Below are 18248 nucleotides of genomic sequence, written 5' to 3'. Positions count from 1 at the left end.
GTGACTAGATCTAGAGTCTAGACTCTTCAATGACAATGTGACTAGATCTAGAGTCCAGACTCTTCAATGACAATGTGACTAGATCTAGAGTCTAGACTCCAGATCTAGTCACATTGTCATTTGTGTAAAACTGTAATCAGATCTAGATCTGATTACAGTTTTACACCGTAATTTTGTGCATTTTTTTTTTACAGATTTTTAATTCTTCACTTACAATTAAGTAATAATTCATACTTAGCTCCACACAAATCTGTGGTTTTGCAAGCTATTTGTTTTAAAGTAGCCTAACTAAAAGTTAGATTGTAATGTAAATCTAAAATATAGAACTTTTTTACACAGCAACTAACAAGGGAATCTACACATGGGTCTGTACAAACATCTAACTCGTTCATGTGTTGCACGCTATTAACTCTAAACAGTCTCATTTACAGTAACTTTATTATACTTACAGATGAAATGTTGGATTGCAACCCTTGAACTGCCTATTTGTACAGTTGACCGCAGAACATGAAGGCATCTTGAGTCCATTTATAGTAATAACGAATCAAAATTATATATGTATTGGCAGGAGTGTTAACGCGAGCTTTCTCGGAGAATCAATGCGAGTGGTTAAGATGGCGGCGTTTGGCGTCAGATCGATCAGCCAATGCGCTATCCAGTGGTTGTGGAGATCAGTGGTTTCACCCGTCTTTGTTTGATTCACAATCTAATGCACCTCTAATTTGTAATTAAAATACGTTAAGACCAACCTCGTTATCTTCAACGAAAATCGTCACCAAACACCGGACCCAATGAGATTCGAGCATTTGAAAAATATTTTAAAAACTTATTACGCGTTTCGGAGGGTGAAAACGGCGTCAAATATTCTAAAATAGACGAAGAATGATTTTTTAGAAATCTCGCGGCCGTTGGGGATAGTTTTTCACGGCCGGGAATATCCGAAGTCGAGACGGAATTCACCGAATTAATCAAGAAGTTGAAGGAGCAGCGCTCCTGCTTGAGACGGACGAAGTGACGGACAAGACACAAACTCGTCCGAGAAGATGTTTATTGCATAATCATCTCGGGAACTCTGAAAGCCCGTTTATCGGGTTCGCATATATATATCCAAACCAAAAAGCATACATCAGAACCAAAGCCCCGCCTCTCAGGGGAGGCACGCTTTGGTGGTCATGTGACCGACAGGTGCAAAGGATTATAACCTCGGCGCCGCGGTTTGGCCGCCGGTTACGTCACCGGCTTGGGCCAGGAGATTCTGTTGCTGGTCTCGAGCTTTGGGGGACCCATGGGTCGCTACACACGCCCCCCGCAGAATCGACTTGGTCCAGGAAGGTCAACCTCAGGGGGGTCCGGATGACCCGACCGAAACGACCCCTGGCTGGTCGCGGGGGGGGGGGGGGGGGGGTCCGGTGTGGTGGCGGGTGGCCGGACGGGGGGTGCAGTGGACGGGGGGCGGCCGCGCCGCGGTGGGAGAGCCAGCCGTGGCGGCTGGCCGACGTCCATGTGGGCCGGCTTGAGGCGGTCCACCAAAATCCGGTCCGCCCGGCCGCCGATGCTGACGACGAAGGACTTGTTGTCCCGTCGTAGGACACGGAAGGGTCCGTCCTATGGTGGCCGGAGCGGCCCCCGGTGCGCGTCGTGGCGCACAAAGACGTACTCCGCCGTACGGAGTGCTGGGGGGGACGTAGGATTGGGGGTCGCCGTGGCGGGACGTGGGCACCGGGGCGAAACTTTGGGCGGCCTCCTGGAAGTCCATGCGCTGGCGCGCGGCGGACCAGGGGCTGGTGGCGTCGGGCACGAACTCACCCGGGACGCGGAGGGCCTGGCCGTACACCAGCTCGGCGGTGGACGCCTGGAGGTCCTCCTTTGGAGCCGTGCGGAGGCCCAAAAGGACCCACGGGAGCCGGTCGGCCCAGCCGTCGTCCTGGAGGCCGGCCATGAGTGCGGCCTTCATGGAGCGGTGGAACCGCTCGCACAACCCGTTGGCCTGGGGGTGGTAGGCCGTGGTGCGGTGCAGGGTAACGCCCAACGTGCGGGCGACCGCGCCCCACAGTTCGGACGTGAACTGTGGGCCGCGGTCTGACGAGATGTCCGCCGGTGCGCCGAAACGCGCGACCCAGGTGGCGATGAACGCCTGGGCCACGTCGGCGGTGGTGGTGGAGGCGAGGGGCACGGCCTCCGGCCACCTGGTGGTCCTGTCCACCATGGTAAGCAGGTGGGTGAACCCCTGCGATGGGGGCAGGGGACCCACCAGGTCCACGTGGACGTGGTCGAAACGTCGCTCGGGCACGGTGAAAGGAGCCAGCGGAGCCTGGGTGTGACGGTGGACCTTGGCCCGCTGGCAGGGTGTGCAGGCGTTGGCCCAGTCGCGGACGTCCCGTCGCAACCCGTGCCAGACGAAACGTGCCGACACCAGCCTCTGGGACGCCTTCCGGCCCGGGTGTGAGAGGCCGTGGAGCGAAGCAAAAATGCGCCGCCGCCAGGTGACCGGCACAACGGGGCGAGGTCGGCCTTGGGAGACGTCACAAAGCAGGACCGTGTCCGCGAAGGGGACGTCAGCCAAGCGGAGGCCCGTGTCCGCCACCCAGAGCGCCTGCACCGTGCCGTCGGTGGCCTGGTCTGTCGCCATCAGGGCGAAATCAACGCCGAGGTGGACGGCGTTGGCGCCGGCTCGAGAAAGGCAGTCGGCCACGGCGTTGTCCTTTCCGGCGACGTGCCGGATGTCCGTGGTGTATTCCGACACGGCGGAGAGGTGGCGCTGCTGGCGGGCCGACCACGGCTCCGTGACCTTGGCCATGGCGAAAATCAATGGCTTGTGGTCGACAAAGGCCGTGAACGGGCGGCCCTCCAGGAGGTGGCGAAAATGGCGGACGGCCCGGTACAGCCCGAGGAGCTCGCGGTCGAAAGTGCTGTACTTCAACTCGTTGGGCAGGAGTTGCCGGCTGAAGAACGCGAGCGGCTGCCAGGCCCCGTTTACCCATTGCTCATGAACCGCGCCCACGGCGTAGTCGGAGGCGTCCGTGGTGAGGGCGATGGGAGCATGGGGTACCGGGTGGGCCAGCAGCGTGGCGTTGGCGAGGGCCCATTTCGCGCCGGTGAAAGCAGCGTCCATGTCCGTGGACCAGACGACGTCGTGCTTCGCCGGCTGGCCACGGAGGGCGGTGTACAAGGGCCGCATGAGTTGCGCAGCTCGGGGCATGAAGCGGTGGTAAAAGTTCACCATCCCGAGGAACTCCTGCAGCGCCTTGACGGAGCGGGGGCGCGGGAAAGCGGCGATGGCCTCGACTTTGGCCGGAAGCGGTACGGCGCCGTTCCGGGTGATGTGGTGGCCCAAAAAGTCGATCGTCGCCGCACCAAAGTGACATTTGGCCGGGTTGACGATCAAGCCGTGCTCGCTGAGGCGGCCGAACAGCGTCCGGAGGTGGAGGAGGTGCTCGGCTCTGGACGTGCTGGCGACGAGGATGTCGTCCCTGTAGGTAAAGAGGAACGGCAAGTCGCGCAGCACGCCGTCCATCAGGCGCTGGAACGCCTGAGCCGCGTTTTTGAGGCCGAAGGGCATCCGGAGGAATTCGAAGAGGCCGAAAGGTGTAATAAAGGTCGTCTTCGGGATGTCGGCCGGGCACCTGGTGGTACCCCCGAATCAGGTCCACTTTTGAAAAAATGGTCCGCCCCGCCAACCGGCCGGAAAAATCCTGGATGTGCGGGACGGGGTACCTGTCGGGGGTAGTGGCGTCGTTGAGGTGGCGGTAGTCACCGCATGGCCGCCATCCGCCCCCTGGCTTCGGGACGATGTGCAGCGGCGAGGCCCAGGCGCTGTCGGAGCGCCGCACGATGCCGAGGCGCTCCAGCACGGCGAACTCGGCCTTGGCGACGGCGAGTTTGGCTGGGTCGAGACGGCGAGCTCGGGCGTACACCGGCGGGCCCGTAGTGGGAATGTGATGCTCTATGCCGTGACGCACCGCGATGGCCGAAAACGTCGGTCGCGTGAGGGCCGGGAACTCCGCGAGGAGACGCGCGAAGTCGTCTGCCTACGGGAGGACGCAGGAAAGCTCAGTGGGCGCGGAACGGCTCAAGGCGCACGCCAGCGAGCTGAAAGTTTCGGCGTTGACGAGACGCCGACGTTTAACGTCGACCAGCAGCCCATGGGCACAAAGGAAATCGGCCCCGAGCAAAGCCATGGGGACGTCCGCCGTCACGAACTCCCAGCGAAAGAGCTGGCTGCCGAAGCGGAGGGCGACGGTGCGTGGGCCGAAGGTGCGGATGGCGGGGCCGTTGGCCGCGATTAAGGAGGGGCCGCAAATGGCGGCTCGCCTGTCCTCCGCCGAAGCGGGAATGACGCTCAGCTGAGCACCGGTGTCGCAGAGAAAACGCCGCCCCGACGCTTGGTCCGCGATGAATAGCAGGTTTCCGGAACGGCTGGCGCTCATGGCTGGTAGTGAGCGCCGGCCCCGACCGTTTCCCGACTTGCCGAACGTGCACGGGGGTCGACATGATCGGGCCTGCCGCCCGAACCTGGCATGGAAATAACACCAGGCCGGGTCTGGCGGGGGCTCCGGTCGACGCGTCGGGACCGGGTGACGCGGCGTCGCCGCTGCCAGTCGCGCCGGCCCGGCGGCCTCCGGGAAGGAAGCTGCGTCGCGGGCGTCGGGCGGTGTGGGCGGGAAACCGCGCCACGGGCGCCGACTGGGCGGCGGGCGGGCTCCCGGCAGCCACCCCGACGAGCTGGCTCGCCGCTCTGACGAGCTGGCTTGCCGAATCGATCTTGTCGGCCTCCCTGGCGAGGTCGCGGGGGTTCGTGATGGTCGTGCTTGCCAGGGCGACCCGGACCTGGGCCGGGAGCTGACGGAGAAAAAGCTCTTGGAAAAGGAAATCCGAGGGATGCTCGCCGAGCAATGCGAGCATGTAGTCCATACGTTCGGACGGGCGCGTATCGCCGAGCTCAGGAAGGTCGAGCAGGCGTCGTGCGCATTCAGCCGGGGAGAGAGCGAAAGCGCCCAGAAGAAGTGCCTTGATGGCGTCGTACTTGCCGTCAGCGGGCGGGCTCTGGAGGAGGCTCAGGCAGCGGTCACGGAGCCGAGCGCGGCGACCACGTAATGGTATTTCGTGGTGTCCTCCGTAATGCCACGCAGGGCGAACTGGGAGTCCGCCTGAGCGAACCAGACGGCGGCATGTGCTTCCCAGAAAGTGGGCAGTTTTAGGGACACTGCCGTGTCCATCGCGTGTCGTAAACTCGGGGTCACCAGTGAAGGGGCAGCGCTCCTGCTTGAGACGGACGAAGTGACGGACAAGACACAAACTCGTCCGAGAAGATGTTTATTGCATAATCATCTCGGGAACTCTGAAAGCCCGTTTATCGGGTTCGCATATATATATCCAAACCAAAAAGCATACATCAGAACCAAAGCCCCGCCTCTCAGGCGAGGCACGCTTTGGTGGTCATGTGACCGACAGGTGCAAAGGATTATAACCTCGGCGCCGCGGTTTGGCCGCCAGTTACGTCACCGGCTTGGGCCAGGAGATTCTGTTGCTGGTCTCGAGCTTTGGGGGACCCATGGGTCGCTACAAAGTAAATTTTATCAATTTTAATCTCATCCAGAATGCAAATGGTGCCTACTACACCTACGGTACCTACTACACCTACCTACTACCAAATCCACTGATGCCACAGTGATGGGTAAAATAGTGGCAAGCGGCTTTGGCTTCGCCGGCTCATTGCGGCTTTGCAGTCGGGTACTAGTATTTTGTCTTTTCATTTGGGCTTCCCCATTGAAGCCCCGCCCATATAGCGGGTACCGTTGCGAGTATCTATCTATAATTCCAGTAATCTCTGTGTGTGTGTCTGTGTGTGTGTCTGTGTGTATGCGACCGCTGTTTCTCGACAACTACCGGTCCGATATACTTGAAACTTGCCAGGTATATTGCTGGGGACCCGAGGATGTGCCTTTTCAAGGTTTCATATTAATCGGAGAAGTAGTTACCGAGCTATGGCGATTTCTTTACCAAACTCCGCAAGCCGTTCGCTTTGGACCAAACCATTTCATGTAAATAGAGGGGGGGGATATAATTTTAGATATATATATAGTACGGGCATGCCCTAGTATTATAAACCTACGTAACGTTTGAAACAAAAACACGTTCACTGCTTATAATTATGTAATACATCGATCATGGCGGTTATATTGCTCGGATAGATTCCAAATGCACGTTACACCTGTTCAGTTGTCCTCGAACCGAAACAGATGTTGCGAAGAGGCCAGGATAAACTCGAGAGATATAAACACCGCCATCGTCCAATCTCTTTATTCACGCATGCGCACACAGAATCGGAATCGGAATGTTCACGCATGCGCACACAGAATGTCGCAATCGCAATGTTCACGCATGCGCACACACACAACAGCAATACATCACAATATCAGAGGCCGACCTGAAGACTGAGACCCATACCGTTACATAGGCCCATGATGCGATCGTTACAAAGCTTGGCATTCTTCAAACAAGTGTTTAACTGACGATTTTAAATGCAGCAGAACGTTCAGTCACGTGGTCCAACAGTCATCGAAGCACGTTAGCACGGCGTTACTTCCTCTTCAGCGTTCGCCAAATTGAGGCAGGATAATAAATTTCCCGTAGGTTTGGGATGAATTTGAAGCAACGATTACTTGATGTCGTTATAAATTTCGCGTGAATGTGGATTAATTTGAAGCAACTTTTTCCTAATTTATTGTCTCCAAGGATCATTTCCGTGTTTCAGGGGGAAACAGACAAACAGTATTTGCCTCTTAAATACACTTTATAGAAATAATATTGTGAAATTTTAAAATCATCCTATGTCCTCACAGCGAATATATCGCAGCGTATTTATTAACAGCAAATATTTATTTGAAAAAATTTCGAGTTTTCGAGGCAAAGTTCTTTGCTTTATACACCGCCCAGGTTCAGTTTGATTTAAACACGATTGAATACAACAGATTATGAAATTAAATACTCACTTTAATTTCTAACTCGTGCTGTTGCAGCATTTTTAAACAACGATCTGAGCCTCAGCCTCAGGTCCATTCCACAATGTCCATGAGTGGCCGGTGTGAAGCGAGGGCACCATCCCAGGGGAGAGACCGGTACTCCATTGAGTTACACTTACACACAGATAAGGCCTTGTAGCACCGTGAGAGGTTGACATTTCCATGGACTGAGACTCACTTTGGATGCCGACTATGACACGTGGTCTGCAGCTCAAAGAGGTTCTGGCTGATGGTGAGTCCCAGAATTTGGAGATACGTAACCGATCCCGGTGGTTCATTGTGGAAACACGTTTGACAAGTTGGGTTCGTTTAACAATCGTCCCAGAGAGACAGAGACTGAGATGGACTTGGAATGATCGACATGTGTGTGATAAGTGTGTTATCGGTGGTGGAGGTTGCAGGGGTTTCTAAAATTATCCAAAAATGCAGACGTAATATGTAGACATCCCTGCAGACGTTTTTCACATAAGCAGAGACCGACCGGCTCTGGAATGACTGGTAGAAATGGTGACAGGTAACCATGGTGAAAGAACAAACTCGAATTGAAATACAATTTGGGAATCAAATTCGAATTCACTGACACCGCCCTTCATGTTGACGTCACAATGCTGCGTGACGTCACAGAGCGGTGACAACTCTTTATCAGCATTACCACAACGATCTTTGTTCCATTTGAAACATTGTTTCGCCATGGAGGGGTCGCGTATCTTATTGCTCGTTCTTCTCTGCTCTTTTCCACTTTGCTATCACCTGGGATATCTGCTGCATCTTCAACAGGTACGTTTTAAATGAATGTTGGCGGGACGGGAGAGTGTCGCTCTAGCAGAGAATAGGCTTCGGTGGGGATACAGCCCAACCCTTCATATTTGGTGTGCAGGCAGGGGAGCCGAGAGGGGAAGGGTGGGGGCCGGTGGGGGGGGGGGGGGTTGGGGGGTAACAACTCCTGGGCCCGGATCTAATACCGTTATATGGCTTCATGATTGATTGAATGAATATATATTTGCTTACACAATCGTGATTGATTTTTTTTTTTTTTTTTGGGATACCGAATCGAGGCTCGTGAAAGATTACACAATTGATTACACAATCTCCGTGATTGATTGCACAATGATAATTGCGGTGATGATGGATGCTTTGAAGAGAAACAGGGTGAGATGGTTTGGTCGTCAGTTTGTCTTTTTGTGATTAATGTTAGCTCTTCCACGAGCCTCGATCTTGTATACAAAAAACAAAAAAAAAAAAAGTGTTGAGGAAGGATGAAAGTGACTGGTTGAGAAGAGTGATGGAAATAAATGTAGAAGGCAGTCGGGGACGGGGAAGACCGAGAAAGATCCAAGTGGATAAAGATGGTCGAAGAAGAAATGCAGGCAAGGGGGTGAACAAGGGGAGATGCAGAAAATAGGGCAAAATGGAGAAGATTGTCATTGGGCCCGCAAGGCTAACCCCGGCTCTAGCAGGGAAAATGGCCTAAAAATCCCTGTTGTTGTTGTTGTTGTTGTTGTTGTTGTTGTTGTTGTTGTTGTTGTTGTTGTTGTTGTTGTTGTTGTTGTTGTTGTTGGTGTTGTTGTTGTTGTTGTTGAAATGCTCCTGCACGTCCATCACATCGTCCATACTATTTTTATACAATTCTACCTTTCCTCCTGTATTGTCTTACCTACCCACAAACTTACTATAATTCACCAAATGTCCGTCTGTCTGTTCGAAGGTACCGTTAAAAACTGCTGAACCGATCGCAAAGATATTTTGGGTGGATAATCCTGGGATCTCCGGGAGTAAAATAGGCTATTTAGTTTTCCCAATTTCAGCTTTGGTCTCCAGCATTCTCAGGTTTGGACTCCCGCATAACATTCGCGTTCGCATAACGTTCATTGTGACGTGACGTGACATGTATGTGTTCACGGCAGTGTTTGACATGACGGTGAGAACGTAATTTCGTAATGTTTTTCGTTTCGTAATCCTTTAATGAACGTTTAATGTTGCATGAACGTTGAATGCCCTTCGATGTCCAGGGCCGCATGCGCGCTACACTGGACGGGCCAGTGTGTACCTTGCCCTTCGCCGTCAGGCTCGAGTAAACCGCTGAGCCCCATCTGTGATGGGGACTGGGGCTTGAGATGTCCCACGAACGAGGAATTCCCAGTAAGCGCGGGTCATCAGCTCGCGTTGATGAAGTCCCTGGCCTTTGTACACACCGCCCGTCGCCGCACAAACATCACAATGAAACATCTATCTATAATTCCAGTAATCTCTGTGTGTTTGTTTGTACGTTTGTTTGTCTGTGACCGCTGTTTCTCGACAACCACGGGTCCGATATACTTTTAACTTGCCAGGTATATTGCTGGGGACCCGAGGATGTGCCTTTTCAAGGTTTCATATTAATCGGACAATTACTTACCGAGCTATGTCCAAAAAACGATTCAACCAATCAGAGAGCAGCGAGCTATCGCGTGTGCCGAACGTGGCGGACACACTCTGCCTCGGATGGCACATTTGAGAGCGTATTCATTTATTTCACGTTTGCAAACTATGTTGGCGCTATGTTGGCGTTAAACTATGTTTTAAAACTAATAAAAACCATTTCATCTAAATAGAGGGGGGGGGGGGGGGGGGGATTGTCACTGTACTCGCAAGCCGTTCGCCGTTCGCTTTGGCGTTGCGAATGGACCAACACATTTCATGCACCAAACCATTTCATGTAAAGCGTTCGCCGTTCGCTTTGGCGTTGCGAATGGACCAAAACATTTCATGGACCAAACCATTTCATGTAAATAGAGGGGGGGATATAATTTTAGATATAGATATAGTACGGGCATGCCCTAGTAATCACAATTCACATATTCGTGCAATTCGAGAAAAGGAACTTTTATCAGCAATGTTGTCTATTCTGAATTTCTAAGCTGAAGAAGAGGTACAAAATCATTCAAATCTTTTCCGTAAAGAAAAGCGTACAGTTGATATCACGATTTGAAACACGATGGAATAATATTTACCGATATGAACAGTGATGTGGCTTTTATTGAAATTCTAAAGACTAGGGCATTGCCCGTACTATATCTATATCTAAAATTATATCCCCCCCCTCTATTTACATGAAATGGTTTGGTCCAAAGCGAACGGCTTGCGAGTACGGTGACAATCCCCCCCCTCTATTTACATGCAATGGTTTGGTCCAAAGCGAACGGCTTCCGGAGTTTGGTAAAGAAATCGCCATCGCGTGCACAAACGCGCAGGAAAGCGAATGAATCGCAAATTCGGTTTTATTAGTTTTAAAACATAGTTTAACGCCAACATAGTTTGCAAACGTGAAATAAATGAATACGCTCTCAAATGTGCCATCCGAGGCAGAGTGTGTCCTCCACGTTCGGCACACGCGATCGTTCGCTGCTCTCTGATTGGTTGAATCGTTTTTTGGACATAGCTCGGTAAGTAATTGTCCGATTAATATGAAACCTTGAAAAGGCACATCCTCGGGTCCCCAGCAATATACCTGGCAAGTTAAAAGTATATCGGACCCGTGGTTGTCGAGAAACAGCGGTCACAGACAAACGTACAGACGTACAGACGTACAGAGATTACTGGAATTATAGATAGATACTGTATTGATTTTGATGATTTACGTGTGATATGTTTATATGAATCGTTTAAAATAAAAAAATTCTGCCTTCAATTTGTGATATTTAGCCTTTTCATTTGGGCCTCCCAATTGAAGCCCCGCCCTTAGGGCGGGTACCGTTGCTCATAAACATAATATAATAAAGGGGGTTGGAGACAAGAGAGGGAGAGAGGGGGAAGCACAACAACAGTAGAGAATAGGGACAGTGGTAGATCTGTGGAAGAGAGAGTGCTGGGGCTGAGGAGTGGGGGGAGGAGGGGACGGTGTAAAACAAATAGAAACTACTGGGAGTTTCAGGAAAGAAAAACGGCATTTAAAAAAGGTGGATTCGGGGTGTATGCATGGGGGGTAGAAAAGATCAAGGTTTTGGATGGGGGAAGATAAGAGATGGTGGTGCACAGCTGTTTTAAAGACCTGGAGGGAGGAGTGGGATTGAAGAGAGTGAGGGAGTTTGTTCCAGAGGTGGGAGAAAATAGGAATGAAAGAGTGAAGGTGAATAGAGAGTCTTGATTTTGGCAGTTCAACCATAAGAGGGTTGCAGGCAGATCTTGTGCGACCTGTCAGAATATTAGGGGGACAGAGCACAGACAGAGCAGGGGGAGCAAGGCCGAAGAGGAGTCGGCAGAAGACAAAGGCCACCAACCCATCTGCGGTGAGAGATAGAAAGGCCCTCGGCGTTAACTTCATCTTGGGAGATTCCAATGATTCTGAAAGCTTTGGTTTCAACAGCGTGAAGCCGAGCTAGGTGTGAGGCAGGAGCACCACCCCAGAGGGGAGAACAGTATTCCATTGAGCTGCGGATGAAAGCCTTGTATGTGGCGAGGAGCTCAGGGGTGCCAAGGAAGGACTTCTCACGACGGAGGATGTCCACTTGGCGACTGGCTTTGGAGGCCAGATTTGAAATGTGGTTTTCCCAGGAAAGATCATGGCAGATAGTGAGACCCAAAAGCTTGATTGACAGAACTTCTTGGAGAGGATTGTTGAGAAAGTAGATGGGAGGGTTTTCCAGTCGGTCTTTTCGGAGAGACATAGTAAGAGTGTGAGATTTGTCAGGATTGAAAGACATGTTCCACTTGTTTGACCAGTCTGTGATTTTGTCCAAAGCACAGTTAACTCTGTCTTTTTTTTTTGTCTCAAACAAAGCACAGTTTACTCTGTCTGCCGGACAGTCAAACAAAATTGAAAATCATTCCAAAGAGGAAACTTACTGTTTTTAATTAAGGACATCATAAAGGACACAAACAACAATCACAAATAATTAATGTAACATGTTAGATCGATGGTGATAATGATAATAATATCATTGATAATTAATAGCATCGATGGTGATGGGGATAATAAGCTTGTTACATACAAGTCAGGTGGGTCGACGACAACCGTTGACTACCTGATGGTGCGTAGGCGAGATAGGGGTCACCTCCGGGACACAAAGGTGATCCCGGGGGAGGAGGCTGTTTCACAGCACCACTTGGTTGTCTGCGACATAAGGGTAAAAGGTGCGAGGAGAGCTCGGCGGGTGAAGTACCAACCGAGAATGAAGGTGTGGAGGTTGAAAGAGGTGACAGTAAGGGAGGCATTAAAAGAGAGGCTGAGTAGGGTAGAGGATGATGTGGTTGAGCTGAAACGTGGTTGGATGTCAATGAAAGATAGTCTATTGGGAGCCGTTGGTGAGGTATGTGGATGGACAAAAGGACCACCGAGGCACTCGGAAACATGGTGGTGGGATGATGAAGTTGGAAAGAGGATTGACGAGAAGAGGAAGAAGTTCAAGGAGTGGCAGAAGGCGAAAGGTACGGGAGCAGAAAAAGCAGAGCATGAAAGTTATAAGGCAGCCAAGAAGACTGCAAAGAAAGAGGTAGCAAAGGCGCAGGAGGCATGTAGGAAAATGTTCGGAGAACGCTTGGATTCGGAAGAGGGTCAGAGAGCGGTATTCAGGATTGCAAAGCAGATAGCGAAAGAGGTGTGATGTGATGGGGGTGAGTTGCTTGAAGGATGAAGTGGGACAAATCGTTGTGGACCCAGATGGAATTAAAGGAAGATGGAAAAGATATATGGAAATGCTGTTGAATACAGAGAATGAATGGGATGGCAACATAGAGAGTAACCCAGTTTTAGGACCGGCAGAGAAGATAACTGAGAAGGAAGTTGAGGAAGCGATAAAAGCAATAATAATAATAATACATTTATTTTATATGGCGCTTTTCAAGAAGCCCAAAGACGCTTTGACAGAGTACAAAAAACAAGTGCAAAAAGACAAAAATCAATAGGTAAATAATCAAAGCAAAAGGAAGGAGAAGGAGAAGAGATAGTCAGGGGTTAAATGCTGTGGGTTAAATGTTGAATGCAGTGTTGAACAAGTGGGTCTTGAGTGATGTTTTTAATGTGGTGAGTGAGGAGGAGTCTCTGACGGTGTGAGGTAGAAAAGAAAGTGCGGGTGAGTAGAAAATGCGAAAATTCTACAATGAAGAGTAGAAAAGCGGGAGGGCCGACGGGAGTTGTGGGAGATATGTTGAAGGCAGCAGGAAGTTGGGTTGTGAAGAGAATGACAGAGATCTGTAATCTGGTGGTGAAAGAAGGCCGCATTCCAGTGGATTGGGAACTGAGTACCCTCGTCCCTCTATACAAGGGGAAAGGTGACCCTCTGGAGTGTTGCTCGTACCGAGCGATAAAGTTATTGGAGTATGGAATGAAGGTATTGGAAAGGGTGTTGGAGAGGAGGATAAGGAAGAAGGTGAATATCGACGAAATGCAGTTTGGATTTATGCCAGGAAGAGGAACGACAGGCGCACTCTCTATTGTGAGGCAGTTGCAGGAGAAGTACATGGAGAAGTGGAAGAAGTTGTTTCTTGGGTTTGTTGATCTGGAGAAAGCATTCGATAGGGTTCCACGTGAAGTATTGACATGGGCATTGAGGAAGCTAGAAGTGGAGGAATGGTTGATCAGAATCGTGATGGCTGTACAAAAGAGCGCGCACAGCTGTAAGGACGAAGGACGGGAACAGTGGTGAGTTTGAGGTGAAGGTGGGAGTGCATTAGGGGTCGGTACTAAATCCACTACTATTTGTAGCTGTGTTGGAGGTGCTGGCTCAGACCGTAAAGGCGGGTTTACCGTGGGAGTTGTTGTATGCAGATGATCTGGTGTTGATTGCGGAAAATATGGATGGACTGAAGGAAAAGATGAACAAGTGGAAGGAATGTATGGAGACAAAAGGTCTGAAGGTGAATATCGGAAAAACGAAGGTGATGGCAACTGGTAAAGCATGTGGTGAGGTGGAAAGAACTGGGAAGTGGCCATGTGCTGTGTGCAGGAAGGGTGTCGGAGTGAACTCCATTCAATGTACAATTTGCGCTGAGTGGGTTCATCAAAAATGTAGTGGTCTGAGAGGGTCATTAACCAGTGTGGCAGCTACATTCAAATGTAAGGTGTGCACAGAGGGAGCTGCAGATGGAGGAAATGTTGAGTTGGATCTTGGAGACGGCGTGAAGCTGGAAGGTGTGAAAACATTTTGCTACCTCGGAGACATGCTGAATGGAGAAGGTGGATCAGACTCGGCAACGGTTGCTGGAGCGAGATGTGCATGGAAGAAGTTTTGGGAACTGAGTGGCGTGCTGATGAGGAGGGGAGTGTCGTTGAAGCTGAAGGGAAAGGTGTATGCTGCATGTGTGAGAAGTGTTATGATTTATGGGAGCGAGACATAGGTCATGAATGTAGAGCAGTAACGAAGGCTGGAAAGGGTGGAAATGCGAATGGTTCGGTGGATGTGCGGAGTATCGTTGAGAGAGAGGAAGACAAATGATGAATTGCGAAAGATGATGGGAATAGAGCCTGTGATTGATGCTGTGAAGAGGAACAGGTTGAGATGGTTTAGTCATGTGTTGAGGAAGGATGAAAGTGACTGGTTGAGAAGAGTGATGGAAATGAATGTAGAAGGAAGTAGAGGACTGGGAAGACCGAGAAAGACTTGGCTAAAGATGGTGGAAGAAGAAATGCGGGCAAGGGGGTTAACAAGGAGAGATGCAGAAAATAGGGCAAAATGGAGAAGATTGTCGTGGGGACCGCAATGCTAACCCCCGCTCTAGCAGGGAAATTGGCCTTAAAATGCATGTTGTTGTTGTTTGTTTGTTAGATCGATGCTGATTGATGGTGCGGAAAATGGCGGTAAAACCCATAATTTGAATACACTACGCACGATTAAAACTCATACTTGAGATATTTTATAATAAATTAGTTCAGATGATCAAAGAAAGAAGATCTTCAATTCAGGAAATCTTCCATTGTTTCTGGCAATTTTCTACACCCTGCATATTCAATGCCAAAGTTGTACTGTGCTGATGAAGAAGAGTTTGTGTTCTAGCAATGATGAACAGGCCATTCACCGTTTTAGAACATGCTGAGTATCGATGTGGCTCTCAGTCCCGTTGTTCCCGAATCCAGTTCTCGCACTGACTCTTCTTCATCGCTGCACTCGCACTCTTTGTTTGTCTAATACATTTTTTAGTTCACCTGGAACGAAGTTCAGGGGAGCTTATGCGATGGCGCGTTGTCCGTCCAGCCGTCCATCCGTAAACACTTGATACTTCTTTTCCGAAACCGTTGATGGGATTGCGACCAAATTTGGAACAAATTATATTTGTTGTGATGTGACGAACGTTTGTTCACGGCATTAAAAAAATCGGGGTCTGACGGGGTTTACCGGGGGTCAAAGTGGATCGAGGTTTGACCCCCCAAAATAGACATTTGCTTTTTCCTCTGAAACTACACACACAATTTCGATGAAACTTGACTACACCTTCATCACCTGTGATGTACTGAAGAATGTTTACGGTGCTAAGAAAATCGAAGTCTGTTGAGGTCTACGGTGGGGTCAAAGTGTGTCCAGGTTTGACCCCATGAAATAGATATTTGTTTTCTTCTCTGAAACTACACACACGCTTTTGATGAAACTTTACCACAACCTTCATCAACCGTGCTGTACCAAGATTTGTTCACGGCATTTAAAAAAAATCTGCCCCTTTGGGGGTCTACAGGAGGGTGGGAGGGGGGGGGGGGCGTTGCCCACCAAGATAGGTATTTGCTTTGTTTTGAGTAACTACACATGCAATTCTGATGAAACATCACCCATGTTGTACCAGAGTTTGTTCGTGGAATTTAAAAAATCGTGGTCTAATGTGGTCCACAGGGGGGAGGGGGGAGGGGGCGTTTTCCCCCAAAATAGGTAAAGGTATAATTTGCTTTTTTCTCAGAACCTACACACACAATTTCGATGAGACTTCACCACAACCTTCATCATCCGTGATGTACCAATGTGTGTTCAAGGCAAAATAAAAATTGGGATCTGAGGAGGTATACGGGTTTGGGGTTATGACGCGTTATGACGCGTTATGTCGGTGGGGGGTTGTCCCCAAAAATAGGTATTGTTATGTCGGTGGGGTTGCAATATATAGAGCCAGATAGATCTGTGTCGGTAGGTATTCATCTGTCGCTGTAAGGAATCTGACATGTAATAAGTTTTGTGTGTGTAGGCGTTTTGTCGGTTAAGATGTATACCTGTGAGCATACCAGGATGTTCGAGTGATAAGTAGCGTAGGGAATAAAGATAAAGCCCCAGTATGTCTCACCTGGTCACGTCACCAAACCTTTGTCCCTTTTGACACTGCACCCATTTAGACACGTAGTTAGGTTCCTAATACAACACTAAATAAATCCCTTCCCTGACATGACTTTGGAAGACGGATAGGCAAGGGGGGTGAGGGGGGGGGGGTGGGCTGGCTCGGGGCGCTGCCGCATGGACCGCAGCCAGCTGCACCTATGAGCTATGATCACGCTACGTGCTATACCACGCCCAGGAGGGCTGTGATCGGTTGGCGCCAATGGACGCGGAAGGCGCGAAGCGGGTCGACAAAGGGCGGGAAGTTACGAGGCTCTGGTTGGGTGCCGCGCCGAGGCTGACGTCACCGCCAGAGGTTATAAAAAGAGCGCGCAGAACTCTGCGCGAGAGAGATTCGAGATTCCTGGCCCTGGCAGTCCCGGTGCTATCTCGAGTGGAGAGAGTCCTGTCCATGGTTGCGTTGGCTCGCAGTCTTGGCCCTGGTTGAGTTGGCTTGAGAGTTGGCTTATCGATCGTGTGTGAAGATCGACCTCGTGGTGCTTGGAGCGGTGCTTGTGCGGAAGCGAGGCTCGGTGCTGTAAACGGGCCTAGCGACGCGTGCGAGGCGGGCGGAGGATTCCTCCATGCCGGAGATTGAAGATGACAAGACAGATAAGACCGAGCTCCGCGTTCCCAATTACATAACGGACGTGTTATTTTGGTTGTTCACTCCCCCCCCCCCCGACCCCCCCACCGTCTGTATTTGACGTCAGTGTGTGGGATCCCAATCTAGAAACTTTATATGATATCGCTTTTTCCTGTCCCTACGTTTCTTTGCAATAAACCCTTGTATTATTTTCCATTCCCTGTCAAACCTGTGCCCGTGTCGAGTTAATTTCCCCGACAGGATCAGAGTGTCCGTTGGAGTTCGATCGCCGTCCACAGTTAAGCGCTTACGCAGCTTCCATTTTCCTCCTTCATCCCGCGCGACCATAGTAAAATCCGTATTGGTTGTTGCCTCCAAATAAATCCGTTCAGGCCCATCCGCGGTCTCTGGTGTTATCCGGAGTCCACGACAGTATTTTTTGTTTGTTTAAAGTCTTATGAATATGTTTAATAGTATGATTCGACATACTGCGCTGTCTTCCTGCAACCATTGAAATCGGTTTAAAATTCTTTTAGTCAGTGCAGTATACTGTTTATTCCACCAGGTGAGCACCAGGTGCATTGCCCCTATGTTTCTTTTTCGATTCAGATGTTTTAACAAATTTCAATAAATATGTTGTAGTATCATATAGTTTCATTTGTTTTCCGCTCTATGTAGGTTTGCTTTTAATTCCCATGTTTTGTTGTCTGCCTGAACAGGAGAAAACGTTTGTTGATTGGTTTTATACCGCTGACAGACAGGAATCACCACTCGCCTTTTGGCAAGATCCTTCCTTGTGGGGTTTTTTCTGGTTTGTTCTTCTGTTGCCAAAAATACTTGATTTTCTTGTAATCTGCCTCTGGCGAAAGCGTCAGGTGAGTGGATGATTGATAACTGTTTAGGTTTTTTTTCATTATTGTTGACATTTGCAGACACTAAAATGGGTTTAATAATAAGATTATTGAAACTATTTTTCTCCCATGGGGCAAAGCTGTCGAGAACAGTGTTTGTCTGTCCGTATGTATGAATGTTTTAATAACATACATATGGAGTTTTAAAAAACTTGTAAAGAGTTCACAGCCCCCCCCCCCCTAATTAGGGTAGAACTCTGATGAATAGCATCACTTGGTAGGTGTTCACACCTGGTGAATCGGCAGGTGTTCACATGCTCCAATCACGACGTGACTTTGAATTCCTGAAAATCAAAAGAATATCCATCAACCCCAAATCTGATGATCACCAAATTGGGGTGTTGGAAAGGTCGCACTCTGGATGGGATTTAAACCAGTAATACCACACACTTTTTTTGCTTGAGTTCTTCAAAATTGTAAAAAAAACTTTTAAAAAGTGTTCAATTTCACCGCACTTCATGGTACCGCA

General features: G+C 49.9%; 1 protein-coding gene across 3 annotated transcripts in view; it reads left to right on the top strand.

Moving 5' to 3' along the window:
- The first annotated feature begins 6897 nt into the window (after positions 1-6897).
- LOC137426485 (uncharacterized) overlaps positions 6898-18248 on the top strand; it is a 76384-nt gene continuing 65033 nt past the window's right edge. For 2 of the 3 annotated variants that reach the window (XR_013623675.1, XM_078779350.1), the window contains exons 1-2: positions 7556-7799; positions 17588-17743. Coding sequence is in view for 1 of the 3 variants with exons in the window: in XM_078779350.1 (XP_078635476.1) it covers positions 7614-7799; positions 17588-17743 (342 nt within the window). In the remaining 2 variants the exon portion in view is untranslated. Of the gene's footprint in view, positions 7255-7555; positions 7800-17587; positions 17744-18248 lie in introns of those variants that run through there. The other variant, XM_068115058.2, reaches the window with a different exon arrangement.

Source organism: Myxine glutinosa, chromosome 5, assembly GCF_964187855.1.
Source record: "Myxine glutinosa chromosome 5, kmMyxGlut1.1, whole genome shotgun sequence".
Classification (NCBI taxonomy): Eukaryota; Metazoa; Chordata; class Myxini; order Myxiniformes; family Myxinidae; genus Myxine; species Myxine glutinosa.
This window is presented reverse-complemented; position numbering and strand designations above follow the sequence as displayed.